This window comes from Crocodylus porosus, unplaced genomic scaffold (genome assembly GCF_001723895.1).
Source record: "Crocodylus porosus isolate Cpor-Errol unplaced genomic scaffold, CroPor_comp1, whole genome shotgun sequence".
In the NCBI taxonomy this organism is placed as follows: domain Eukaryota; kingdom Metazoa; phylum Chordata; order Crocodylia; family Crocodylidae; genus Crocodylus; species Crocodylus porosus.
In genome coordinates this window covers 28224324-28251301 of record NW_017728910.1, presented here as the reverse complement: position 1 = coordinate 28251301, position 26978 = coordinate 28224324, and the positions used below count along the sequence as shown (strand labels likewise).

Genomic DNA, 26978 nt, shown 5'->3' with positions numbered 1-26978 from the left:
CGGGTGAGCCGAGCCGCGCCGCGCCCCACCGCGGGTTGCCGGGGCGGGGCGGGACGCACGAGGCCCCAGTGCTGTGCGCGGCGCGAGGGCGGCGGGGTCGGCCTAGGTCGCAGCTGTGGGAAGCTCTGTGCAGAGAGCGTCTGCAGGGCACTGTCCCCATCTTGGGCGCAGCTCTGCGTGCCGCCAGGTCAGGAGGAGCTGGAGGCCTGGCCGGGCGCGTGGTCCCTGCTGCGCCCAGGCGAGGTGTGGCGCCCCGGGTGCACGTGTGGGGTGGGTCTCATAAAGGTGCCCCAAGCTCCCGTGCATGGAAATGGGCGCTAGATACACGTCCAGACCAGTGCCTAGCTCTGAAATCCTGACATGGGCATCGTGCTGCGAGGAGTCTCTGCTCTGTTGAGCTCTGGAGTGGCGAGAGTCCTGCCCCCTATCTCTCATGGCCGTCTGTTTCGTGTCTCCTGCTCTGGTAGGGATGGCAGGACAGGGATAGCTGGCTAGGCCAGGCCAGGCTGTGCTGAGGGAGGGCGGTAGCCATACAGGCGAACTTGTTCAGAGGTGTGAGGTTTTGCAGGTCACGGCTTCCTTCATTGGGTCTTGCCTCCCCCAGAATAGGCTGTAGCAACATGCCAGTCTGAAGGGGTTTGTCTGTAAGGCGTCACGCTGATTTGCTGTCTGTCTTGCCCCTTGGTAGGAAGAGGGTCCAACATACTTAACAGGTCTAGATATAGCGTTACTATTTGATGGGTAAGTTAGAAATGCCAGAGTTTGGCTGTGACATCCTCCTCCTGGAGACACAGCTCTTGGCAGCCTTCTCTGGATGGTTGCCTGCATGGCAACGGAGATAAGAAGAGAGTACACGTGAGGATGCCTGTTGTCTCTTAATGCTGGTGTTCTTCCTCCTCCTGGCCCCAGTTAAGCCAGGGCTTCATTTGTCAGGACTGGAGACTCTAAAACATGCATGAAAGTAGTTTTTGCCTGGCAGGCAGCTGTCTGAAAGGTTTCCTTTGACTTGTGGTATTGTCATTGTGATATGTCACTTCTTTTCAGTGAGAAATGGTGCCATGGGAGAGGAAAAACTCTATGCTGTTTTTAATGAGATGATGGTGAACTAATTGGGTGGGAAGAAAATCTTGTCGTGACTCTTCATTCCTATTCTATTTTTACGTGATGCAGCAGCAAATACTGCCCCTATTATACAACGTAATAAAAAACCTAGCTATAATGCAACAGTCCATAACAACCATCCTTTCTTTACCCTTTGAAATTGTCATACCAGCTGAAATGATAGCTGCATTTTATGCAAATGACTGCGCCTAGTAGAGCAGACTTCAGTACAGTGTGAATCGGTTCAGTAGACTGGGGTCCACAAGCCTTGGCTTGCAGGCAGCCTGCTGCAGTGAGGTGCTCTGAAGTTGCTCACAGTCCCAGAGGTGTTGGCTGTATCTGTGTTGGTCTAAGGACACAGGCAGACAAGGTTCTTTGGGTAAATACGGTATCTTTTGTTAGTCAGCCACAGGGAATTCAAGTGTTGAAATGCCTATTGACAAAGAAAGAAAAATATGTTATTCACAGTGCAGTACTACTGAGTATCACTGAGGAGGGGGTGGGGACCATTGCAGTAGATAGTAATTTATTTCCTTTGCATGATGTTGCTGTTAATAAGCAAGATGAACCACTTTTCCTAGTCAGCAAAATGTTACAGTAAAATTCATGGCATTATTGCTGAATCATTGCTAACATAAGTGTCCAGAAAGTAAATAGAGATATTCTATGAGAGAGGGTCCTTTAGGGTCCTTTCAAGACCAATAAGGGGAAAAAAAGCTGCCAGGTCTGAAACATCAGTATACAGTTTTGCAAAAGCGCTAATTTTGCTTACTAGCAGGTCACAGCTGTGCTGATCCTGGATGAGTTTCTTTTAAGTGCCAGAAATGAGCTTGAATTCTTTCTAATCACAGAAGTGAGAGAGATGGGCTGAACAGTTTCAGTAAACAGGATTTTTGGCTTGACTCGCATCAAAAATTAAGTTGCTGTATCTTTTAGCATGAGAGAACTGCTAACTAGGGCTTAAAATAATGGCACATGAAGGAGCCTGGTCTTCATTAGTGCTCCCATGTGCTTAAATTACTGTGGTTGTATTGGGATTAGTACAGGTAGGAAATCTTTAGAAAATTTCCCTAATGAGGGTATCAGGTGACTGAAGAGCTAATGAAATTGAGACATCACCAGAAACAGAGAGCAGCTGAGAGAGGGAGAAGACTTTAGTTCGGTGGCTTAAAGAAAAGGGATCTTTGTTGGATTATTTAGGTGGGCGGGTAGGGGGATAGAGAGCCTTGTCTGTTCTGATAAAGTGTGAGAGGGCAGAGTAAGTATTTTTCAAACTTTCCTCTCCTGGGCTTAGTTCAGACTCTGTAATATGGAGCTAAAAAACAAGGCAATTCTCCTTCTCTAACAGAAACCCTTCTACATCATAGAGAAGCAGATAAAGGGGCCCCAGTTTACCTTTCCAGAATCCTTCTCAAGTCACACTTCACAAAGCTGAAAGCTGGCAGCTAAGTCACTACAAAGGAGCCTTGTTCTCTTCTAGACCTGTTTGGGCTCCAGAATCAGTGCAACTAAAACAGGGATTTGCATGCTAGATCTGCTGGTTGTAGAAAGCATGTCACTTGAAATGATTGCAAGGAGTGAAGTAACCACCTGTTCTCCCCTGTCCAATCTTGAACTGTGTGTATATGCACACCTTGCTGCTCTAGGAGTGTGATCCCTGTGGTGCAGAGGACTTCTGTGTTCAGAAAGGTGGCATTGAGCATTGATTTCTGACATTTGAGTGGTGAACAGTTTGAGCTTTCCAGTTCTTCGGCTCGGACGATATCTGATCAGTGTCACATAATGCAAATATACTTTTTATTTGTTTGAAGGAAATCCTTCTAACAGATTCTCTCTGATGGATTAAGTTGCTGTTTAGTGTTATGTGTATTCCTGCCCACCTCTAAATCCCTTTGGCCTTGGGCAAGTTGAGTAAAGTATTTAAAGCGTGGCTTATTTTTGCCTTTGTTTTGTGTTTCATGATGTACTACTGTATTCCAAAAAGGTCTTTTTTTCATGAGTCTTTTCTGCAGGGTGGATTTGATTTGAATCAGATCGGTTTTAAACCATGATTTAAATCACTGGTCAGGAAGCCTTGATTTAATCTTTGTTTTCTACAAGAAGTGCATTCTTGTTGTTTAATATAACCTTTGTTCAGGGCTGTGGAAATAGGGTTCAGTTTAGCCAGCATACCTTCTGCATTTCTCTTTAGCCAAATGTTGAGTACTTTGGCTATGACAATTCCATCTATTTTGTCAGACAAGGTTCTTTGGGTAAATCTGATATCTCTTTTTGTCACAGTTTTGTTCACAAATTGTCATTGGAGTAGGCCAGTTCTCAATATATGGCTCAGAACAGCCCACTACTGAGTTCCATAGCCTGTCTTGTGGGAGAGTTACTTTTGTTCCTCCTGCTTTCTTCAGAGCAGCTACTGCAAAGTGGTTGTTACGGAAGTATTTTGCAATTTCAACAACATTCTGCTTAAAATGCTTCTCTTCTGTTTCTACTGCCCCTCCCTCCTTGTGTTTACCTCCAGACTCCTCCTCCTTGCCCAGATTTACTCCACCCCAACAATCCTCTGTTCATTTAACTTCTTGAAACTCTGCATTTTTAGAGAGAGGCAAGAGCTTGACTGTGTACATAAACTTGCAGAGAGACAACAGGGCTGAGGGTAGATAATTAGATCTCTTCTCTCTCATTTCCATATATTGCTGTTAACAGGGATGTTATCTCCAGAGACACAAATCCCCTGTTTGAGAACTGAAACTAAAGCTTGATGGGATTCTAGACTGAGCACTGAGTCCCATTGGGTAGAGTGGTTGTCTTTGATTTTTACTATATAGAGGAGCCTCTGCAAACCACATAATACTGAGCCCCTATATAGTCCATGGCCTGTTGTGACCTATTTATAAAACATTTCTAAAAAGGGTACATGAATATGTTATCTTAAATAGTATATAATTAGAAGTTATAATCCCTATTCTATGATGATATATTTGAGTTCTAACACATTTTAAAACTGTATGTAGGTTTATTTATTTATTTTTATCCACCTTGCTTTTCTGCTGCCTTTGCAATATCAGACCAGCTTTCCAAGTTGCATCTTTGGTCTTTCAGGGAAGCTTCTCAGAAAGTTTTACTGTAACTTCTTGCATTCTTAACAGTGGGAGGTCTAAATCCTTCACAAAGGAGTTCTATCTCAAAACATGAAAGTTTTTAAAACAACAAATTTTTAACAGCTGGCTAGATACCTAACTTCCTGTGTTTAGGGGCTGATCATTCTGTACTGTTGTAACCTGGAGAAGGAATGGTTGCCTTTGTTACTTCTCAGCCTGGGGCTGGGTGAGCTGTGGCTCTGTTGGGTGGACCTTTGCAGGCTTGCACACTGGGCTGGGCAGGGGGCGTTGTATAACGCACAGTTTCTCCTAGGTGATGGCATTTTGCAGACACTACCAACTGGTGTTGTGAACAAGCTCCCTGCCTTTGGGGTTGTGCAGCTGGGCACTGGATCTGTTCTGGGGTGAGGAATTAGAACGGGTGTAGTATGGGTGCCTCGAGCAGGGCGGTAGCAGTCCAAGTTGGGGACACTTCCAGCACTGTAACTTCTTGCATTCTTAACAGTGGGAGGTCTAAATCCTTCACAAAGGAGTTCTATCTCAAAACATGAAAGTTTTTAAAACAACAAAATAAGAACATCATTTTTAACAGCTGGCTAGATACCTAACTTCCTGTGTTTAGGGGCTGATCATTCTGTACTCTTGTAACCTGGAGAAGGAATGGTTGCCTTCCAAGTGCTGGAAGGGACCTCTTGGGCCATTGTGCCTGTTGTTCTGTGTCTGTAGGCAACTGTTATAGCGACAGAAGTCACCATGGCATTGGGTCTGGTTCCTTGTTCACACCAGAGCAGGCTATTAGAAACTTATGTGGTGTGATAGGGGAGCAGAGCAGGAAGGGTGGGGGCAGCACCTGGACCTTGGCTGATGCAGTGGCTGAGAATTTCTCCAGCTCAGATAATCCTCAAGGTGCAAAGGAAAGTGAAAAATCTCCTGTGGTCCTTGGTGCACTGACCTGGGGGATATGCCGTTGTATGCTGGCTGTCTTCTCAGTGGTCATGTTGGGGTGGTGTTACAGCTGTCGTGGTCTGGGAAATAGCTGAGGGGCAAGGATTTTTATGGATGATTTCTTATATTGGACCAACTGCATAGTTAGGAGAAGTTTCAGGCAAGCCTTTGGGCACAAGATACTTTTCCTTCCAGACTTCAGGAAGGGTACCTTGTGTCCATAGCTTGTCTAAAACTTCTCCCAACTGTGCAGTTGGTCCAGTAAGAAATAGCGCTCCAAAAATCCTTGCCTCTGTTTTACTTTGTAGCATTTAACTTATTTTAGGTGTGCATCATAAATATGCCTGTAGTGTGCAGAGATGGATGACAAACTAAAGCACAGCTAGTGGTACTTTGTAGCCATTGAGGAAAATGCTAACTTCTGAAAGCCAGGAAATTAAGTTAATTTGTGTACATTAACTCTTCATTTCCTGGCCTTCAGAAGTTTGCGTCTCTGTGTGACTTTATCTTGGGGGAGTCAGCTTGAAGAAATGCCATTTCTTTGAGGGCATCCATCCTTGGGGATCCTAGGCATAGGTGACCAAAGCTTGGGCTCACTAGTCCTACCCTGCACCTCTACAGAGCACACTAAAATCCAGGCCATCCAGGGAATCTGCTTGCAAACAGGGAGGCATTCCCAGGGGGTATGATGAATGAGATGCTCATCCTGAAATAACTGAGTAAGTGCAAACTGCTCCATTCAGCTTGGTAGGAGGAGGGGCCCCTCCTCCTTCCCTGGTCCCAGTACTTGAGATCCTGTAACCTGCATTGTGTGATCAGCTGCCTCCCACTTCCAGCATTTTAGTCTGTCTGTCCTCAGCTTCCCATCCTATGGGAAAGATGCCATTTCATTTATGGAGAGAGGGAGGGGGATTTGGGTACTCTCAGAAGGGCAGGGACCAACCTCCAGAATAGGTAGAGCAGAGACTGTCTTCTGCCCTAGAAGGGACAAGGAGAAAGGCTTTGTCACTCCAAGACAGAGGAAGGTCTTTCAGATTGTGGTTCCCTGGTGATAGAGGAGGGTGCAGCCTCATACTGATCCACCCTCCTAGGGCCTCTGCCTGTCCTCACGACCTGAGCACCTTGTGCATTTGGGGCTGTGCTCTGTAAGGTTATAACTCCTTTCCCCTCCTTTCTAGTCTCTGCAGAGGGTATCCTTTGAAAGGGGCTGCCTAGGTGAAACTCAGGTACAGGGATCACTGCATGTTCTCTTCAGCTACCACACTGTATGATAATGGGCAGGCTGGAAGGCTCTTGGCTACTCATTCCTGTGTACAGAATATAGATTACTTTGTGTCTGAGCCTTAGACTTATGCCAAGTTAGCTGCTATCCTGTCTACTTTGGTTCCCCAGAGGAGGGGGTTGTACCTCTGTTACCCTGGGTAAATGTGGAGCCAACCCTTTTGGGGCCATACTGTATTCATGGTTTGATTCCTACCAGATGTACATGAAGTTGTTAGATCATCAACTTAAGACATACTATTGGGCAGGGGAGGAAGGCTGTCCCTTGAGAGGCCCCAGTGCCAATGACCCCAGGTCTGGATTGCTGTCTGTTTTGTACCCATCTATAGCACAGCACATTTCAAAGAAATCCAAATTGGTATTTGGCTTTTAGAGCATTTGGAAATGTCAGCCTCTTAACAGAATGGGGTTCTCAACCTTGTGAGCTTCAGAACGTGTTGCTCTGCCAAGTTCTTCAGCAAGGCTTGAGGGTATGGATTGGTGATCCAGTCTTCATCTGAGACATGCAAAAATGCCTTAATATAGGCTAGCAAAAGTAAAATACAACACTGTTTGCTCCTTGGGAGTCCTGCTAAGTTACTGGCTTTGGATGGTCTCCTTTGAAGCCCTGGCTGCACTAGGAGAATTTTCAGAAGTTTCTTGTTCTTAATCTTACTATCAGTAATGCAGTCAATGCTCTTACATAACAATGCCAGGTGCAGGATATTCAGATTCAGTGTTGTAAAGGCTGTTGGCAGTCCGAAGGCTGTTCTGCAGTAGACTTTCCATTGCTCTGACTGTATGTAGGCTCATCCCCATAGTTGGGATCTATGGGGAAAGTATTGATACTGTCTTCAGAAATGGTCCATGTGTAGACAGTGCCCAGAACACACGTGGTTCCAGGAGACTTAAAGACTCGATCAGCATTGTATGTTGGCTTTTGGAAGTGTTAGGAGCAGTGTTGGGTAAGCTGTCCACGCGCAGTCCCCCAGAATCTAGTACCAAGGAGGTAACTGGAGCTGTTGGTGTTGGGCTACAGCTCGTGCAGTGAACTGCGGTACAGTCTTCCGTCTGGTTTGCTGCCTGTCAGTTGTCTCCTTATTACAGACTGCTGTCCGGATGACTTTGCTAGGAGCATAGAAAGCATTTTTCCAACTTAAATGCTTTTCTGCTTGTGCTTGTATAACATATTTGGGTCCCTTTTCTGTGTTCCATTTTTGCTGGTGTTTACACCTCTCCAAGATGTGCAAATTTGTATTTGGTTCTCCTCCGCCCATTTCTGGATCAGTAGCTATCTGAAATGAGGCTGGACAAAGCACTGTTCTTAATATGTAGCATATTGTTGGCACGTACATATCAGTAGCTTTGTAATTTGTGGTGGGTGATAGGATGCTTCCCTCTTAGTTCAAAAACTATAACACATAAACTTATTTCAGTAAAACTCACAGCAAGGTGTTTTTTAAATAAATGCATGGATTTAAACTTGTTTAGATCAAAGAATTTTTTTAGAAAATACTTCTTTATATCTACAAATTAGAACAGCTTCCTATGCTAAGACTTTATTCCTCATATTACTACTTCAGTGGAATTTTGACTGCTTTTTTAATGCTTAACTCATTATTTTCAGCTGATATTAAACATGAACAGTGTGTAAGTGATTAGTTAGTGTGTTACTGAACTAGGAAAGGTAAGCGTGTGAACACTGAGCAGAGCTTTCTGAAAGAGCCTCCCATAATAATGAGTCCTGTTCATGAATATGATGTTTGGGTTGCCTCCACTCTGTTGCTATTTTCAGGGCACTCTAGAATGCCATTAAACTGGATGTTTATTGCAGGGGTGCATGTCCTACAGCTGCCTTTTCCCCAGTCTAGGTTGTCCTTGCAGAGCCTTCTAGCTCAGGCCAGCCTTTCCCATCGTGGACATCAGGGGTATGCAACTTTTTGGGCTGTGGGGTGATGAGTGGCACAGGGCTGGTCCATAGGCTTAATCAGGACTCTGTGCTGCCAGATCCAGACCCCACACTCCCAGTGGAGGGCCCTGTGCTGCCTTACAGGGTTCAGTGCCACCTCCACTTAGCCTTGTGTCAGGATTGGGCCCTGCACTGCTTCAGCTGGCCCCTCTGTGTCTGAATCAGGCCCTGTGCCAGCTCTGTGTGCTGTTTTTTGGGTTTTTTTAGTGTGCTATGTGGTTCCTGGGGCTTCCCATAGGACTGGAAATTTGACAGCAGGGAGTGGCAGTTACTACCATTGCTCCCCTGCTGCCAGATTTTTGGACCCATGGGGACATCTGGGGGCAAGCTGGCATGGCTGTGCAGGCTGGGGATTGGACCCCCCTGCTCTAGGTCAGGGATTCACAACCCCCAGGTGTCTTGAGATCCTTTCAAGAGAACTGTGGGATGCCACGCAGTGCTAGTGCTGTTAGGTGTGCAAACATGATTCACAAGATAAACTCATGTCCAGAGTGTCACAAACATGCTGACCTGTTGTGGCCTTTCTGACTTCCTTGCAACAGAAAAATCGCTCTATTATTTTTCTGCACTCAGAACTGAGTGAGAAGTAAAAGTTAGCATTTCCCAAGGGGGTCCTTGTCTGAAAAGGTTGAGAACCACTAACACAGGAACCAGCCTGCTTTCTGCCACCCTCTCCCCTTGTATCTCCTGACTCTTCTCAGTCTTTATGGGAATGTGTTGGTCATTCAGCCTGATGGTGCTTGGGCTTGGTAGAGAGCACTTACTGTCCCCCAGGCTGTCCTCCCAGCCAGGGTTAGCCTGCTCCAGGCCCTTACAAGGCAGATCATCCTGTTATACCTCTCTAAGTCAGTTCCAGAAAAGGGAGTGGCAAACGCTTCCTGTTCTAGTGATTGCTTTTCAGTGTATCATGCCAACTTTTGGCTTTACCAGAAGCTCTAGCGACTCCTTAATAAAGTAATTAATCTTGTACAGATAGGATTGTTTAATCTTTTTTTGCATTTTTTTTCCTCAGGTTGCATTTTTGGTTCTTACCCTGGGTTCCACCAAATTTCACAAGAGTTATGGAGGGGTATCTTGAGTCTAAAGTGATTGAGGACCACTACTTTGTTGTATGTTGAACACAGTGGGTCCATAGCTTCCATCTAAGTGTGAGGGTTTGCCTTGGTCAGACTAGATTAAAGGTGGTCAGTTCTTTTATTTGTAAGCATTTGTAGACTACAGCCTTGCAGTTTGTGAGACTGAGTATAACAGTGTTTTAAATAAGAGTCCTATTGTAGTCTATAAATTGAGATTGTCCGAAAGAATCCATGTGCACCGTGTGGCACCAAAAATGCATATAAAACTCTTGCCCTACAGGAGCCTTGATATTTGTGTTCGATATTTCCATCTGTGTTCAGTCAGGTTTTTGCCACTGCAAGTGCTTGAGCAGGGCACTGTTCTGCATTACTAAGCCTTCGGTACTTTTGCAAAATTAAACCAATAGCCGATTAAAAAAATACTAAGGCTGTGTGAAATTTCACCTCGTGTTTCATTTCGAAGCTGTTTCGATGTGTTTCAAGCTTGAAACAGCAAAATCGAAATGAAACAAAAGCCTTCCAAAAGTTTCAAAATGTTTTGAAGCCAGGCTTACTTGGCTTCAGCGCAGGTCCCAAGCGGCAGCAGCAGCCTCCTGTCATCCTGCAGGCAGATCGGGGCCTGCCGGTACCCCCGGGAGGGCTGTGGGATTGTACTAAAGGCTTGTGGAGGTGCAGCGGCCCCAGTCTGCCTGCCGGATGACAGGAGGCTGGTGCTGCTGGCTGGGTGCAGTCCATGCTAGGAAGATAGGTGCTGCTGCTGGCCCCAGCCGGCAGCACCAGCCTCCTGTCATCCAGCAAACAGATCGGGGGGCTTGCCGGCAGTCCTGGGAGGGCTGTGGGGGGTGTGCCAGACTCCTTCTGGGGGGGCGGGCCCCAATCTGCCTGCTGGATGACAGGAGGCTGGTGCTGCTGGTGGGGGCCAGTGGCAGCACCAATCTTCCCGATGCTGGGTGGGCGAAATGTTGAAACAGCAAAATGGTTTTGACGAAACTAAACAGAACAGTGCTTCTGAAACAAAACAAAACTTGAAATGAAACACTGTTCCGTTGAAATGGAAGTTGAAGCAGAACAATGCTGCTTTGCACAGCTCTAAAAAATACTGAGCTATCAATTCACCTGAACTTGACTGCGAAGTGCATGTGTTTCAATCCTTTGTTTCTATTGCCTTGCTGATTCGGAGTATTTCTCAGGCATTGGTTTAATTTGGCATGGCTGTGCTGTATGCTTCTACATTCAGAAAACCACCCTGTAGAATGAAATTAACTTGTTATGCTACCTAAAATCAGCTAGTAGAACTTTCTTTAAAATTATCCCAAATCATTTGAATTTTTGGACCAGTCTAAAATAAAGTGTCTGATGTCCTTGTATGTGGAGCCTGTACTGATCTTCATGGAAGAAGTGTGAATGTTGGAAATTCAGTTGGTAAACTTTCCCTAGCAGATAAGCGATTGGATGGCTTGGGGGATTGCCAGAAAGTGTGTGCAGACACTGCTAGGGTTGTGGCAGTTGGCTTTGTTTTGGCCCACCAGCATGGCATCACTACTTCATGCTCTGCCTTCCAAGTGCCTGCATAGCTGTAAATGTATGCAGGGGCATTTATTTTTTAACAAACTATGAAAATCCTAGAGAGTGGGTTGAAGGCTGGCTGTTCACTGAAGATGTCAATCTGTCTTGCATATTTTTCCTAATGACACGAATCCTTGAGCAGCCTTACCTAGGACAGCCATCAGTTAGGGATGTTAGTGGGTCAGTGGGATGCTGGCTATATCAGGCTTTTTGCTGACTGATTTGCTGCTTGTCCAATATTGTTAATCCTAGGGTTTGATAGCAGCTGATTGAGCAGGTGAGAAGTGAAAATCAATTAGCCTTGCTCACAGGGTTGTTACTGTATTTTGCTTGAGCAAACAGGAGCAATAAATAGTCTGTTAGCAACTGTGTCACATGGATAGATAGGTAGTGGTCCAGTACTTGAATTGGAAGGGTGAGCTCCTGAATCTGCAGGCTGGGTTCATTGGCAGCTCACTTGGCCATTTAGGTGAGCCTGGGGCAGGGGTTGGACAGGTGCACTGCAGACAGTTGTGGGACTTGGCTAATGTGTTGTTGAACCTAGAATTTTCTGTATAATGTACTCTTGCTTCCTGGTTAAGCTCCTGTTCCAGGTGTGTGTTTGGGGTGGGGGGGGCTACACTTTTCTGTCTTAAATTTTTTTTTCTTCTTCCTTTTGTGCATGGCAGGACATTGAAGCTAAGGGGGACCTTGGATGTTGTACTTCCTTTTTCAAGGCAGGAGGAAGCCTTTTCACACCTGGGAGAGCTAACTTTCTCTTCTCTTTTCAGTAAAAAGTCCCAGAAGTGGGATGAAATGAACATTCTAGCTACATACCACCCAGCAGGCAAGGATTATGGCTTAATGAAAATAGATGAGCCAAGCACTCCTTATCACAGGTAAATTTTCTTAAACAGCCATTCTTTTAAATAGATATGGAAATACTTGAGTTATAATGATAGGCTATGCCTAAGTGATTTAGCAGCAAACCAAAGCTCATGTGGTGGTGGTGGTACTGGAGCTGCCTGCAGGCTTGTAGTCTGTTTGAATTCTCAGGCTTTAGATGATACACCAATAAGACAGGAAATACTGCAAGGTATCTTACACATTTAAAACTCTTAAGTAAGGGATAACACTAAATATTTGGTAGCACTCTTGTAGATGTAAATTGTTATTCAGAAGCTTTGACTACTTTAAGAGTATGGGTCACTTGTAAAATTCAGTTGGGACTTGAACTAACTAGCTTCTAGTGAACAAAGTTAATACTTAGGTAAAAGGAAATAAAGCCATTCTTTGCATTGGAATAATTAAAGTAGGGGAGGGTGGGGAGGGAAGAAAACAGTAATTGAGTATTAAACAAATAGTTTAATTAGAGCAGGCCTAAAGCTTTACTCCTTTTAACAAACGATATTTTTGGGCAGCAAATGCTAAAGATATTTTGCTTTCTTTTTTTTTTCTAGTATGGTGGGAGAGGATGACGAAGATGCAGTGAGTGATTCAGAATCAAATGAACCCTTAACAGCAGATTTGCTGGCCGAGAAGTAAGCATTAGTGGCTGTAGAATATGAGCTAAGTTTGGAGATATTCTCCTCCACTGCCTCATGGCCTAAGCCCAGAACCAAGGCTGTTTCGTCCTAGACCAGGGGTACTCTATGGCACTCAAAGACATCTTGCTTAGCACATGCGCCTTGGGGTGGACAGTGGAGAAGGGGCTGGGGCTGCACTGCCACTATAAGGATCAGGCCCCTCATGGCTCCTCCACCATCTTTCCTTGGCATGCCAACATCTTACAAGTCAAGGCTGTGGATGTTTTTGGCACTCTGCCCAAAAACGTTGCTGACCCCTGTCCTAGACACTGAGGTGTATGTATGTACAGAAATTAAGTACTTTAATTGTTGGGAGTTGCTACGCCTGCTTTAGCTTGTTTTAATACAGTTTTTTGCATAGGTTGGCAGCTGCAGCTGAAGGTAAGGGCCCAAAGATTCTAGCTAAGCAAGAAGAAAGCAGTGAGGAGGAAGAAGAGGAGGAGGAAGACTTAACACCTGAAGAACGAGGTTGGTATTAGTTGGAACTATATGGTCAATAGACTTGCACTGAGGATGTTGGAGGGGGTGGATGTACCACCTAGCAGGAAGATTTGGAAACGGTGAGCCATAGCTATTACAGAAGTAACTTGAACTCCTAATGGACTTGGATGCTTCTGGGGTTAGATTAAGGTGTAGCTATTTATTAAATTGGTTGGGAGCAGGTACATATAGCTAAAGTGTGTTTATCTTGGAGGAGCCCTTGCAGGATGAGGTTTGGAGAGTTTTTATTTCTGAAATCCAGCAGACGGAACCAAAGGCTGTTTTCTCCTGAGAAGTGTGGGAAGGTTTTTTTCTTAACCTGGGTGCCTGTCAGATGGCCGTAATCTTTCATGACTGGCTTTCTTACTGTCAGTACGACATTTTTAGTGGAAAGAAAAAAGTCATGCTTTCCAGGCAGTGTGAAGTCATGATTCAGCTGGCAGAGGGAGCTAAAAGTCAATTTGTAGTGATTTCTAATCTAATTCTTTTGTCAAAGTAGATCCTGCTTTGCATTCATTTGGACTACACTGTTTTACCAAAGGCTGAAGCTGTGTTTGGGGCTGCCAGGAAGCAACAGTTAATATGGCTGTGATGAATTATTACCAGGCCCTGAACTGGCATCTGTATTAAAGAACTTGTTCAGAGCTTGGATCTGCAGGGAACAGGGTGGATGGTGCCTTCTGTATGGTAAATTTGCCTTTGGCATCCACACAGCAGACAAATCAAGCCAGCCTGGGTGGTTGAGTTGCTGACCTTCCAGTGACTTGTCACAGTTGTTTATGGGCCTCAGAAGGAGCTAGTCTTGCATTATTTAGAGCAGGGTGGGCAGTTATTTGGGCCCGAGGGCCACATATGGTGTGAGCTGTCACAGGCTGGGTCAGCACCCATCCCTGCTCCCCCAACTCGCCAAAACTCCCTATGTGGGATGGGGCCCTGGGCAGCAGTGTTTAGAGGTGGGTGAGGCTGGGATCACAGGGTGGGGTCCTGGGGTGGTGACAGCGTGGGGCCGGGGCTGGGTCAGGGCCTGCATGGCCTTACAACGGGTGCAGGTTCCACAGGCAGGGATGTGCAGGCAGTGGTCCACAGCTCTGCCCCACCCCAGCCCTGCTGTCACCAACCCTGTCCCTGGGCCCAGATGCAGTTTCCCACCTGCCCACGTGCTCTGCCTGAGTGGGTCCCTGGAGCTGTCCTGGAGGCTGGGATCTTGGGATGATGATAGCACGGGGCTAGGGTAGAGGTGGAAGCTGCTGCTGGGCCTCTCTGGGGGGATGCAGCACTCCTGACGGGGAGAGAAGAGCTGCAAGCCCCACAGAGGGGGCTTTGGAGGAAGCCTTCCTCCCCCCTCCCTTGTCTGTCCCCTCCTGCTTCCCAGGGCATGCAGCCCACAAGTGGGGGAAGGAGGGGGTGGACCTGGTGGTGACTCCACATCTTGCCATTTGCTGGGTCCAGGACTGGGCTGGTGCTATGGCAACCCTGTCCCATGCCAGCCTGCGCCCCAGCATGCCTGTGCAGCAGTGGCAGCCCAGCTCTGCGGGCCCAGTGCAGGGCGGAGCCGCATGGGGACAGCTGCAGTGGTGGGAGCCTCGGTGAGGGCGCTGTGTTCTTGGCTGGTCTCGGTCTCCATGGAGACTGGCCCCCTGTGCTGGATATAGTTCACCCCCCCGCTGCGTGCAGTTCCATGGAGACGGATCTGCCAGCACACACACCCTCACCAGGACTTGCACCCCTACTGCTGTCCCCACACTGAGCCAGCAGGGTTGGGGGCTGCATGAGCATCCTGGGGCAATCTGCAGGTTGACACAGGATGGGGCTGCCCTGGCACTGCCCGTTGGGGCTGAGAGATGCGCTGTGGGCCAGGTAAAATTGCTTTGTAGGCCAGATCCAGCCTGTGCACCATATTTTGCCCACCCCTGACTTGGAGGACCAGGTATCCCTGTGCACCTCTCCTCAGTTGCAGTGGATAAGCAGTAGTCACTCTTCCAAAAGCTCCTCCACCCCTCAATAAGAGTCCTTTGGGAAGGAGCTGTCCCAGGTATCTCAGGGATTTTTCTTTTTGTTGTTACCTCCCTCAAACAACTCAAACAGTTTACCAGTAACTGGTAAATGGCGATAAATCTAAGTCCAACGTTCTTTCTTCTCATGTTTCCTGTGCTCTCTAAATCTTTTGCCAAATAGAGACATTTCCCCCACAAGTAAAGGAGCAAGATGTAAGTTGTCTTCTGCTGGGCTAATGCTCTATTGAGAGGGCTTATTTTCATGGCCATCAGATTAATTTTAGTGACCGTCACTACTAGTCAAACTAACCCATATGGTTAGGGGTCTGCCAAACTTGGAGGCAGCTGGCTGATTTTGCAGGGATATCATGGGACTGGTTGCTGCTTTCTCCAGCTGATTGCAGTGAGGGACTCCCCTTCCTCTGTCCATGGGGCTCCAGTGGGCCCTGCTCCTTGTTGCTGATTGGCTGCATGGGCTGTCCATTGTGAAGCCCCACCCCTCACCACCAGTTGGCTTCCAGGACTGTCCATGATGTATGGAAGCCAGCATTTTATTTTCAGTAAGCTTTTTCTGTGGACATTGCCTGATTTCATGGGCAATGTCAGATTTTGCAGTTTCTGTGAAATTGTGATTTGGTAGGTCCCTACATGTGGTTTGCTAACATAGACTCTGTTTGTAGAATACTGAATTACTCAAAGTGATAAATTCAGACCCATGCTGTACTGGGTCAAGGTTTCGTGGCCTCAAGGAGGAAGTACAACTTACCTAGAATGTTTTCAAGGAACCTAATACAATAATTGTGTATACTGAACACCCTCTCCACCCCCTCTCCTTTCTACAGAAAAAAGAAAGCAGTTTGAAATGAAGAGAAAAATGCATTATAACGAAGGACGAAATATCAAACTGGCTAGGCAGCTAATTGCAAAAGAACTACACGGTGAAGAGGATGAAGATGATGAAGATCAGGATGAGGAGATGCACGATGCTGCTGATGTAGAAAACATGAGTACAGAAACACCTGAACCCGGTGAGCAGCTAGATTTCTAAAAATGTTTTTAGGCATGGTGGTTCTTTTAACTACCGGAAGTCCTGGAAGACAGAAGTTTATGCTTCTCTTCCACCCTTCCCAGCCCTTGTGATTTTTTTTTTTTTAATGGAATTTCCCTTTCCCTATGCAAGAGGTAAGAGGTTGTGGTAGCATCTTGTATTGGACCACCTGAATGGCTGGGACAGGTTTAGACAAGCTTTTGGGTATCACAGTACTTGAGGAAGAATACCATGATACCCAAAAGTTTGTCTGAGCCTATCCCAACCATGCAGTTGGTCCAGTAGAAGATATCACTCACAAACTCTTGTCTTGCATGTTTCCTGAGCTGCGATGCCTACAATGTCACTTCAGGACGTGCCCGTGTCATTCATGAAGCACTTGTTACTCTGTTCAGAACCACCTTGGTGCTTTGTTTTTGGTGGCACAGTGGGAAAGTAAGTATATACTTAAAATGCTTTAATAATCGTCAGCAGCAAGCTCTGCTTTCACCGACCAGCCTGACCCTTATTGATGCAGCTACTAATGCTCTTGTTAAAGTGGGAACATGTCTTGTGCTTAGCCTTAGAGGGAGCATGTTAGAGTGTGTAGGGGAAGCCTTTGTTGGCACTTGCCTACCATTCTGCCCCATCCCACCTTTTCACTAGGTAGCAGACATCGGAGTGCATGCTACTGCAGTGTTAAGAGTAGAGGAAGTCTCTACCCATTCTAGTTAAGAATTTCTTGCACATGATACTGCACCTTGCATCTGTTCAGGTAAGACTGTGGTATGCAGTTTTCAGTGTTATGAAGAGAATGTACATGCTGTATCTGCAATGAGAAAATCAGCCTCTCGGTCAGCCCCTTGTGGTAAGGGGCTGGGATGCTGAGGTGGGTGCTGTTTCTGGAAGCTCCATCAGGGCTTCATGTTTTGTTTTGACCACTACCTGGCCGATTGCCACTTCTAGCTTTTGGAGAGCTCCTTGGGTGGAAAGAATAGAGCAAAGTAACGCACACTGTTTTTGTGGCAGCCTTCCCATGAATTAACTATAGTAATATGCTGCCTACCTCTGCTGCTGTTCCAGGCTCTTTGAAATAGTTGTTGGCATTATGAAATTTGAGACAACTTGTTCTTGCGACGCTTACAAGACTGTAGTAACAATGAGTCTGAAGTCTTGTTAACTTTACTTAGCTGCTGCTTGGGAAAGCTAAGAGAAGCACTAGAGCTGTCTGCAGACTTGGGAAGATGCTGCATTGGCTTACACCTGGTTCATATTTGTAAGGCTATATTCACAGTCATATGGACTAAAAAAATAGCTTCTCTAAAATGAGATTAAATGCTGCAGAATAGTTTATACCCTCACCCCACTCCAGATGAAGAAGATTTAGCAAGTGGATTTTTCAGTACTTGACTGTCCGTCGAAAAATTCTGGCACCAGTATCAATTACAAGATGCTGAAGCCCATGATAATTGCTTCAAAGGAGTCGTACAGTATCTGTCCTGGACTCTAAGTGATTAGACTTGTGCTGTAATACATAATACTGGGCCTCCTTATAATAGCTATTTACTAGAGCTTCACTCTCCAGGGGAAAGAAGGGCTCCAGTAGGCATCTTTATGACCTTTCTCCATGGCTTGAAGCTGCCTTCTTTCTGCACCCTGCTATAAAGCAGGGAGGCAACTCCGCTCCCCAGCTGCGTTCTTCACTGAAAAGAAGGGCACACCTTTGCAGCATTTTTCCATCTCTGCTGTTGAAGTCATTCCGTCCTACTTCATAATCCGACTTCTGAGCTACACTGGTAACTATCAATTTTTGACTGACTGCTCGTGCCCAGTTGACAAGACTAATATGGCTAACACCTTATTTACCAGCTTACCAGTCAATTAACTCCTCTAACTGGTTTGTCTTGAATTTCCCAGAATAATGGATTATTTTTCCATTAACTTTCTGCAGTTCTCAATTTATTCTTTATTTTGTCACTTTGCCTAATAAATTGAATATTTCCTCATTTTTATCTCTCTACAATAAACTAACCTGATTCACTTTTGGTCCATCTGTCTAAATATTTTTTTTAATTAAATCCTTTTCTCTCTTTGGTTGCTGGTGGATTGAAAATGTTCTTAAGTTACTGATTCAGTGTTTGACTCTGGGAAGTATGAGTGGCAAAAGCGCAATGGACTCCAGTCAAAACTGTTAAACATTTTGTTCTGGCCTTTAAATTCCACCAGCCTTTGTAATGTTGTCTACAATGAGGCCAATGAGAGACCTGATAGTCTTGGATTAGATTCAACAAGTCCCTGAGCAGGCAACAAGTCCTTGTTCAGAAGCACAAGCAGAAGAGCTTAAACTGATTGAGTTTGAAGTTCATATTACTTGAGTGAGCCTTCTGGTGATGGCATCCCTTCAAGTTGTCCTCTGTCACCCTAGATGCTCTCTGGATAAGAAAATACCTTGCATCATAACCCTTAATATGGGATGGGATGGTTCTTGAACAACTGGAAAATTAGGTGGAGTTCTACAAACTCCTTTCTTGGATTCCTTCATAGATTCATAGATTGTAAGGGGCCAAAGGGACCTTGGAAGATCAGTGGGTCTAGTCCCGTCCCTCTGCACCAGGCAGGAAAGAGAGCTGGGGTCAGGTGACCCTAGCAAGGTGACTGTCCAGTCTCCTCTTGAAAATATCCAGGGTAGGCGATTGCACCGGGGGGAGCTTATTCCAAAGTCAACCTTTTAACAATCTCTTTGTAGGCATGCTGTTCACCTGGATACCTGGTCAACATTTTTATTTGATCCAGTGCCAGACAGAAAGAGTCTTAGTGCTGTTGATCCTCATGTTCCCAGAGCTGCCTCTTTGGCCCCTAACTGTTGAATTTCTTAAATCAATCTGAAGCTGTTTGGAAGGAGTGTGTGTTTATTGTTGTTGTTACCAATTTTCCAGGGAAGCACTTGTTTGGACTCCCATGTCTTATCCAGTCTCTTGGAGCACCCCCTGAAACCAGCTTAGGCGTGGTTCTTAGGGAGGGTGAGCCTCTGGCTTCTCGGACTCCAAGACTTGGCCTTTTGGTCCATGGTCCCCCTGGTTATCTATGGGCCCTGCCCAGAGAGATACCGTCTGGCTTAGCTTGTAGAGAGGACTTCACTGTTTCAGGGGACTCTAATTGCTGTCTTGTCATTTTCTCGAGATGGTCTCTGCTTTCAAATGTCGTCTTGGCACTGGAAACAGTAGGCAGTCTCTTCAGATGCTGAGGGTGGAGTCTACTAGGTGCTATGATAAGGCTTCATATGTAGACTGCCTCATTGCTCCCTTGATGGCTTATTTTCCCACTAATAGAGAACTTGGGTTCTTATATGCCTGCTTCAGTTTTGAGTAGTAAGAAACTGATGTGTCCTGTATGTTGGCCTTGAGTGGGATAATGTAGTCGGGGCTGGTCCTGCTTTGAGCAAGGGGTTGGACTAGATGTGACCTCCTGAGGTCCCTTCTAGCCCACTTTGTCTATGATTCTATATAGCCCAGTTCCTGATGACCTTTTGAATTTGACTGACTTCTCATGATACTTGTGCAACAAGTGGTTGAGGTTTCATAGATTTCATAGACATTAGGGCTGGAAGGGACTTTGCAAGTTCATTGGGTCTAGCCTGGTGCCCAAGGGGCAGGAAGTCAGCTGGGGTCAAATGATCCTAGCAAGACAGGTGTCCAAGTGTTTCTTGAAAGTGTCTAGAGTAGGTGCTTCCACCATCTCTGGGGGGAGTTTATTCCAGGCCCTGGGGACTTGGATGGTAAAGAAGTTTTTCCTTCTGTCCAGTCTAAAACAGCCTTCCAGGAGTTTTGTGGCCACTGGACCTCGTCTTCCCACAGGTTCCCCTTTACCTGTTAGACCAACAAAGTTCCATGAAGTTGTATGATAATGAACTAGGTCAGGAAGTGTGGTTGGTTAGGACAGTGATTCATTTGTATGTGTTCATTGATGGTTTTGCAAAAAGGATGAGGTAAAGAGGTTCAAAAGGAGTTGCTGACTTTAGGGCTCCAGCTGGTGATAGGTTTCTCTGGATGCTGATTGTGTTGCTTATCAGTTGGTGTTCCTTTATGACTGCCATTTCACTTGTTTAGTGCTGCTCCAGCTCTGTGCTTTTGTTTACTTTTTGGTGGGTCTTTTTTCTTTTTTAAGCTTTTTAAAGCTGGGAATAATCTCTCAAGTCCTGTCACTAGCCTCCTGCTTTACACTGTCATGCATTGAGGAGCGGAAAACAAGCCAGGCAGAAGAGCGTGGCTCTGGCTTCCCATCCACCCACCTGTGTACTGGCTGGCACAAGGGCTGCTGGGGTGCAGCCATGGGTACCCCTTGTCCGTGGGACTCTGTGAAGGAGTGATCAGTGCAGTTACTTCCTTATTCAGGGCTGGACCTCGGTTCTCGGTACTCTTGTCTCTTCTGAATGGCACTATGTGTTCTTGAATTCCACTTCCTGCTGTGGTGTCCTTGGGCAGAGTGAGATTCCCCTTTGTGCTAGTAAATGTGTACTTGCCTCCTGAGACATTCCCTTTCTGTGGGACCTTCCTCTGGAATTATCTGCATGTGGGGTTTTCTGCCTCATGGAAAGTTTACTCAGCTGTTTGATAGGTGGCAACTTTAATGCTTTCCTATTTACACCTACAAAATGATAAAGGGTTATTTCCAAAAGGCAAGGTGGGATAGGACTCTAATTGTTCCCTTGCTTTCAGCAAGGAATGATCAGCTGTACTTGGCTTGCCATATTCTAATTAGTCATTACATTTTGCCTGCTACCTTTTATGCTTAACTTTGACTAACCTGACTTCATACAAGTGGTCATCACTCCTTGCAAGGAACAGTATGGTGTCTGCTTTGACTGTTTTATGGGTCTAAAATTTGCAGGTAACTGTTATAATTCTGTTATGTAAAATGTGGGGCTGAATTTAGTGACTTCAAGCTTTGCACTGTAGCAGTGTTTAGTTTAGATATGACTGATGGTAGCTGTTCTGTGGCAAGGGAGTTGACATAAGGTTATTTTGCTCTCCTGCACAATAGAGTAAGAGATTTGTATCATGCAGTGTTATGGGCATTTGAAGACCTAACACTTTCCCAATATCACTTAAATTGGCTGCAGATCTGAATGAACACCACAGTAAAATACAGTGTTCTTCCATCTCAAACCTCTGTATTTTGTCCACCTCAGATTACAGATAAAGCTAAAAAGTATGTAGTTGGCCTGTATTTCGGGCACTTTCTGTCTTGGCAACTCAAAACATCAAGTTCTTGCGTGGTGCTGGAGTGACTTCTGTGATGCTCTTTCTATGCTGAGAGGTACTGCTTTCTTCAGCAGTTTTGGAAAAAAATGAAAACTGAACTCTCTCTGGAGTGGTTGAACTTGCAGAATATAAAAAGGGGTGGGAAAGTACCCTAATGCATACCAAAATTTGCTGATGTTACTTTTGTTTTTTGTGGGAGGACCTCAGAAGTACGTGTGCTGTTTGACAACACGGGGTTCAGATCCTCAACCTTTTTGGACTTAAGGTTTTCCTTCAGACGTTTTGTAAATTGAGTGGCACCCAGTTTCAAAAGCTAGTTCATGTATTTACTGCTGGTCAGTTGGGGGTGGGGATCCACCATGTAGGGAGGGACAAGCCTCAACTTGCGATTATCTGCATATCTCAACACACCCTGGTTTTGAGAATAGCTGGTTTAGACTATGAATACTTAAATCCCTTTAATCTCTCTCTTTTTTTTCTTCCACAGCACATGCTACTAGTGACCAGCTGGGGAATAGAGCACACAATGTAGAAGAAATCTGTCCAGAACTGTAACTGCTTGTGAAAGACACAAACTTAAACACACTGCTTCATGGTTTTTGCAATTATGGCTCTTAAATGCTGAAAAGCATATCAGTTACACTATTGTATTGCCAAGAATGTCAATAACTCTAGACTCATATTAGGCAGAAAAACTGCCTAACTGGTTTATTCTTGTGCCTAGTATCTCATGGAGAATACTGCGTCAGCATCTATCAACCCAGAATGGCATTGCTATATATGACACTGAGTAACTTGTGTAACATACTGTCACTCGTCATGCTTTAAAATACACAAAGCGGTATCTTTGGTTTTGTTCGCTATTTATTTGACAGTACTCTAGATGTAATATCTTGTGGAAGAGTTTGGAGTTTGAGCCAAAGCGTATAGCAAATACCAGGTTGACATTGTATTAATTTACTTATATGATAAATTTAGCATTGAAAAGGGATTATTTTAGTATTGTAACTCTTTTTCTGTAGATTTTTTGACCTATTCATATAGATTTGAGTTATGCCATGACTCCTGTTTTTCCCAATCTTTGTAACAGAAGAGCTGAATTATTTTTGTGGTTTCAAAATGCTGCGTTTGAAATCCATTATAAGTTTCTGATTGAGACTGCAGTGATTTCTGGTGGGGTATTTTTCCACTACAGATGTGCTAACTTGAATGCTATACCTGGTGGTTATCCCTCTCTTCCAGGACGGCTAGATTTGGTTTTGGAGCTTTCCGTATTTACCTGTCTTGTCAGAACTTGAGTGTTTACAGCTCTTCAGACCATGCTATGAAACATTACTCTCCAATGATTCCCTTAAGATGGGGCTCAAAACCCTCTCTGCCTTCCCTGTTGCTATGATGTGTACTTGTGCTGTTACCATCTGAGAAGAAGTAGCTGTCTGAGTAAATCCACATCAGGGCAGTGGAGATGGGGAATGATGCATGCTTGTGTGGCATCAGCTCTTCATGACACCCAGGTGACTGACTACTGGTGACCTCATCCCTCTTGGGGTTCGTAACCCGGGCTGTGAAAACCACTGGCTTGTGTCTCCTGATTCAATGCAACTTGCAGTAGTTGATTCTGTAAAATGAAGGCTCTTGGGAGGAATAGCTGGGAGGCTGCCATGTAACTTGACATACTGTTCACAGGGTGGTTGATAGCCCTGATGGGGAAACATCATTGAACCTTCAGGTTACTGTAAACAAAATCCCACTCGAAGGATTTTGACTGTGGTGAATGTTCTAGTATTCAAGGTAGTACTTGGTTTTATTATACAGATGAAGTATACTTAAAGCTGTGGCTTAGTTTTGGAATACTTTGTATTCTGTTATGTCTGTTTCTCTTAGTTTTGATCTAAACTTGAGATGTTGCAAAAGTTCATATAATTATATGGACTTATTTTAATGACTTTCTGTCTACTGTACATGTGAGGTTTAAATAAAAGAATGAAAGTTATTTTACAGTTACTTGGATTCTCGTGTGTGAGCTTTTCTGAAACTTAGGGTATGCAGAATGAATGAAGGGCAGGCAGGCACACTTGTCACTGGGAAGCTGTGGTACTTCTGTGGGATATTGCAGTAGACAAAGATCTGTATGTGAGCAGTGCCAAATGGTGTTTTCTAGCATCCCTAATTGATGCTTTTCTAAGCTAAGTGTTGTTGGATCTTGTGACATTTCTGGTGGTATTTTCTTTAAAGTCCAACTCCTGGGTGAATAGTTTCAGGGAAGGGAGAAGTGAGAATCTGTTTTCCTCTAGATCTCATGGTTGCAGAGGATGTATTGGACAGTATGGACCATAAGGTTTCAAATCAGAAGGCAAGCAGAACCTCATGGCTATGAGATGAGGGATAACAAAAGAGGCTGACTTGATTTATGAGGGCTTGGGATCAGCAGAGAGCTTCTCAGATCTGTTTTGGTTGCTTGTGCAAGACCCCAATTGAAAGGTCTCTTCTATTTTAATAATATAATAATAAAAAAATACAGCTTGATAAACGTTGGTTTGAGTCAGATCCTGAGATGCTGAGGCTCCTGCTGGACGTGAGATGATAGATTTGTTGCTTACAGAATTTGTCACATATTCCGTGGTATTAGGTCCTTTCCAATTTCTTGACACATGAGCGTTCCTAGTGCGTGTGTATGTGTGGGGATGATGACAATGCGTGCTGGATTTTTTTTTTATGCTGTGTGTGGTTTCTTCCTTTCATTCTGCAGTTCTTTTTGGATGCCTTTTACCTCATGCACTGCCATGACCCAAGTAAGAGCCAGTGTGTATTCTTCCTAAAATGTCACTAAGTGGTAGAGCTGGCTTGTTAGATTTAGAGACTTGTGATGGACAGATCCGGGTGCCATTACTTGTTTGACTTTGCATAGTTCATCTTTCAGTGTTGACTATATTCAGCATTGTAAACCCATTCTTTCCAATACTGTGTGTGCCATCTGTCAGCTGGGGACAAACATAGCAAACACTGTGTAGTAGAGACGGCAGTTTAATACTTTTAGGTTGTGAACCTACATATATCAATTGTCCAGGGTCTCATTTTCCTCTAAGGTCCTATGGAGAAGCTGCTGTTTGTATCCTTGGGGACTTAAAATAACCCCAAAACAAAAACATAAAAAAGGCTTCTCTCCCCTCTGTGGCAAGTCCATGGACCTTTGGATGAGATGGACATGTGCTTTTGGGTAGGATGTGGTCTTGAGTGTCATGTGCATGCTCCAGCTTTTAACCGTGAGCAGCTGGTCTGGGTTGTACAAGTCCTGTGATTTGGACGAAGACCTGTTGTGGAGCTCTTCCTGCTATCTCTGCTGGAGGTAGTATTGTAGTTCAGCTATACTAATATTAGTTTGAAGCATGGGTTTTTGCTAGACTATCATCTTAATGTCCAAATCATCTTAATGTTGTTATAGAAAAAATATTCTGTATGGCATTTTGTGGGTTGTGAGGTTTGCAGTCTGTTTTTTGTAGTCGCTTCATCATTTCACTCATTTTGGGGATGACTTGATGTCCTTTTTTAAAATGTGTTTTTTAAATTGCTTCAATCTGGAGAGTGGGGTTATGTGGCTTGAGCCACGCTTCCCTTTTTATTTTTTTAAAAGTTTAGAGGTAAGTGTTTCTGAACTTGTGCTTATTACAGGAGGGAGTGTGGCTGGAAGGAAGGCTATTGAAGACCTCTGCCCTCCTTTTATAACTACTCGTTTTCAAAGCAGCCTTCCTTTTCTGGCGTGGGAGAAAAAGAAATCTTCCCGCAGGAAGAAAACAAGATTCCCCATGTGTTTTTTAACATCACGGTGTTTGGGCAGGAGCCCAGGTAATACAGCAACATGTGGTATAAAAACAGACACTGTCACCGCCTCTTACTAATTTGAAAATTGAGTTCTGTTACTTGTCAGAAAAAAAAAAAAAGTTTTTGCATGGAAATATTTTTCTAAACCTTAAGTCCTTTGTAAAAAAACAAAAGAGAATGTTGTCAGTTGCTTGAAAATAGCTTCTGTACATTTTATATTGGACAGCGTCATTTGCAAATAGTGTTAAAACGTTTCCTTAAAGACCATTCTTTTGACTTCAACAACCTGCCGATTTGAGTTGCACCACATGTACTAGCTAGAAGCCATCAACATTTTTTTTTCACAGCCCGATATCTTTGTGAAAGCATTTGGTCTTTGTGCGAGTTTTCTTTCTCTGATTCATAGTAGATATTTTACCATGTGTTGAATAATTTTATGAACAAATTGCTTTCCCTCATTTTGAAACCAGTCCTAATCTAAAAGTGTGATGCAAAGCAAATAAAGTTGTGCTGTTCCCTGCTCCTGTACACAATGGTGTTAAACGTCTGTTCTCTGTGGGAATATTGTGACCTCCACCTTCAAGAGGAGTACATCTGTCTCGGTTGGATTCGGGGGGTGGTGATCGGCTGAAAATTGAGGCCTCCCTCGGTCCTGCAAGAAAGAGGAATGCAGAGTCTCCTCCTGGCACTAGTTTTTAAGTTACATTTTCAAATGAGAAGGATGCCATTGTCTGACTGGGTGGCATTATACACGATGCAGCTGCCCTGGTGCAGCCCTAGCTCTCCCCACCCCAGCGGGGCCCAGAGACTGCAGCTTGGTGCAGGGAGCATGGATTTCTCTGGTTTAAAGTGGGGATTTTTTTTTTTTTTACTTAATTGCCCCAAAATGTGGTTTTCGATTAGTTTTAAGATAAAACACTACTGTAGGGAAAGATTAGTGGTGTTTCATCAATTAGGGATGTTATTTTCTCTGGGCCGTACCCGGTAGTGGGGAGGGAAAGCAGGAGCCCGCAGGCCAGGCCCAGATCGTCCGCCTCGGGCGCCGCTGCGTGAGGCCGCCCGCGCGGGAGTTGCAGCAGAGCCAGCGGCGAGCGGAGTGCTCCCCGAAGGCCCGGAACTGAACGGCTTGTGGGCGGGCGGCCCCGCGCGGGGAGGGGCAAGGCCGGCGCGCCCACAGCTTCGCTTTTCTGCCATTGGTCGTCTAGCTATCGCTCCAAGAGCCCCCGCTTGCTGGTTGGGTGCAATTCCACCTTCTGTATCCACATTGGGTCGTTTTGTGGTCATTCAGGCTAGGGGGGTGGGACCAGGAAGGGCCCCGCCCCCCCGTCCCGGCCCCCTCACCCCGCACTCTCTTGCTGCCTCACCTCTTCCTGCGTCTCGGCGCCGGGCGGTGCCGGCAGGAGTCCCCCATCTCCGCCTGGTAATTGGCTGGGCCTCGTCCGCTGCGTTCTTGATTGGATAGTCTGCCTGCCACTCCCAGCCACGGGCCGAGCCTGCAGGTGGCTCCGCCCCTGCCGAGATGCAATTGGTCACGCCTGCCGAACTTCTTCTCGGATTGGCCAGGCGGCCCGCCACTCAGTGGGCGGGGCCTCGGCGAGCGTGGCCGCAACGGGAGCGCCCAGGAGCGCCGTGAGCCCCGCCCGCTGCTGAGGAGGAGGAGAAGAAGAAGGATGAAGATGACCGTGGACTTCGAGGAGTGTCTGAAGGACTCGCCGCGCTTCAGGTGCGGCCGGGGGGTGCCCCGGGACCCCCGCCCTCGGCGCTTATCAGCTGGGCTGCGCCCTTCTCTCCGGGGAGGCCCAGCCGCCACCCGCGCCCGC

The 26978-nt window shown here is 45.6% G+C and overlaps 3 protein-coding genes across 7 annotated transcripts in view; all 3 read left to right on the top strand.

The window, feature by feature from the left end:
• The window catches only part of APOD (apolipoprotein D), a 22737-nt gene extending 8343 nt beyond the window's left edge, over positions 1-14394 (top strand). Inside the window, exons 5-7 of the mRNA XM_019532940.1 lie at positions 11606-11609; positions 13999-14002; positions 14384-14394. The gene's annotated coding sequence lies outside the window, so the exon portion shown is untranslated. The remainder of the gene's footprint in view (positions 1-11605; positions 11610-13998; positions 14003-14383) is intronic.
• On the top strand, positions 11759-25123 carry PPP1R2 (protein phosphatase 1 regulatory inhibitor subunit 2). Of its 3 annotated transcripts, none has more exons than XM_019532942.1 (6): positions 11759-11890; positions 12452-12532; positions 12939-13045; positions 15894-16079; positions 16745-16853; positions 21827-21906. In XM_019532942.1, the coding sequence occupies exons 1-5, from the start codon at positions 11808-11810 to the stop codon at positions 16807-16809; spliced, it is 522 nt and encodes a 173-aa protein (XP_019388487.1). In that variant the 5' UTR covers positions 11759-11807; the 3' UTR covers positions 16810-16853; positions 21827-21906. The 3 variants fall into 3 exon arrangements, with proteins under 3 accessions (XP_019388487.1, XP_019388488.1, XP_019388486.1); XM_019532943.1 differs by lacking the exon at positions 21827-21906 and adding an exon at positions 17664-17725; XM_019532941.1 differs by lacking the exon at positions 16745-16853 and having other exon boundaries at positions 11762-11890; positions 21827-25123.
• A 1621-nt stretch (positions 25124-26744) lies between these two features.
• ACAP2 (ArfGAP with coiled-coil, ankyrin repeat and PH domains 2) overlaps positions 26745-26978 on the top strand; it is a 116107-nt gene continuing 115873 nt past the window's right edge. The window contains exon 1 of one of the 3 annotated variants that reach the window (XR_002100641.1): positions 26745-26881. Coding sequence is in view for 2 of the 3 variants with exons in the window: in XM_019532936.1 (XP_019388481.1) it covers positions 26829-26881 (53 nt within the window). In the remaining variant the exon portion in view is untranslated. The remainder of the gene's footprint in view (positions 26882-26978) is intronic. The other 2 variants (XM_019532936.1, XM_019532938.1) reach the window with 2 other exon arrangements.

What these genes read in the sequence shown, in the direction of transcription:
- PPP1R2 (XM_019532941.1), top strand. Translation starts at nt 11,808, where the DNA reads ATGAACATTCTAGCTACATACCACCCAGCAGGCAAGGATTATGGCTTA. An exon ending in CCAAGCACTCCTTATCACAG is followed by an intron (nt 11,891 to 12,451) that starts GTAAATTTTCTT and finishes TTTTTTTTCTAG; the next exon opens with TATGGTGGGAGAGGATGACG. An exon ending in CTTAACACCTGAAGAACGAG is followed by an intron (nt 13,046 to 15,893) that starts GTTGGTATTAGT and finishes TCCTTTCTACAG; the next exon opens with AAAAAAGAAAGCAGTTTGAA.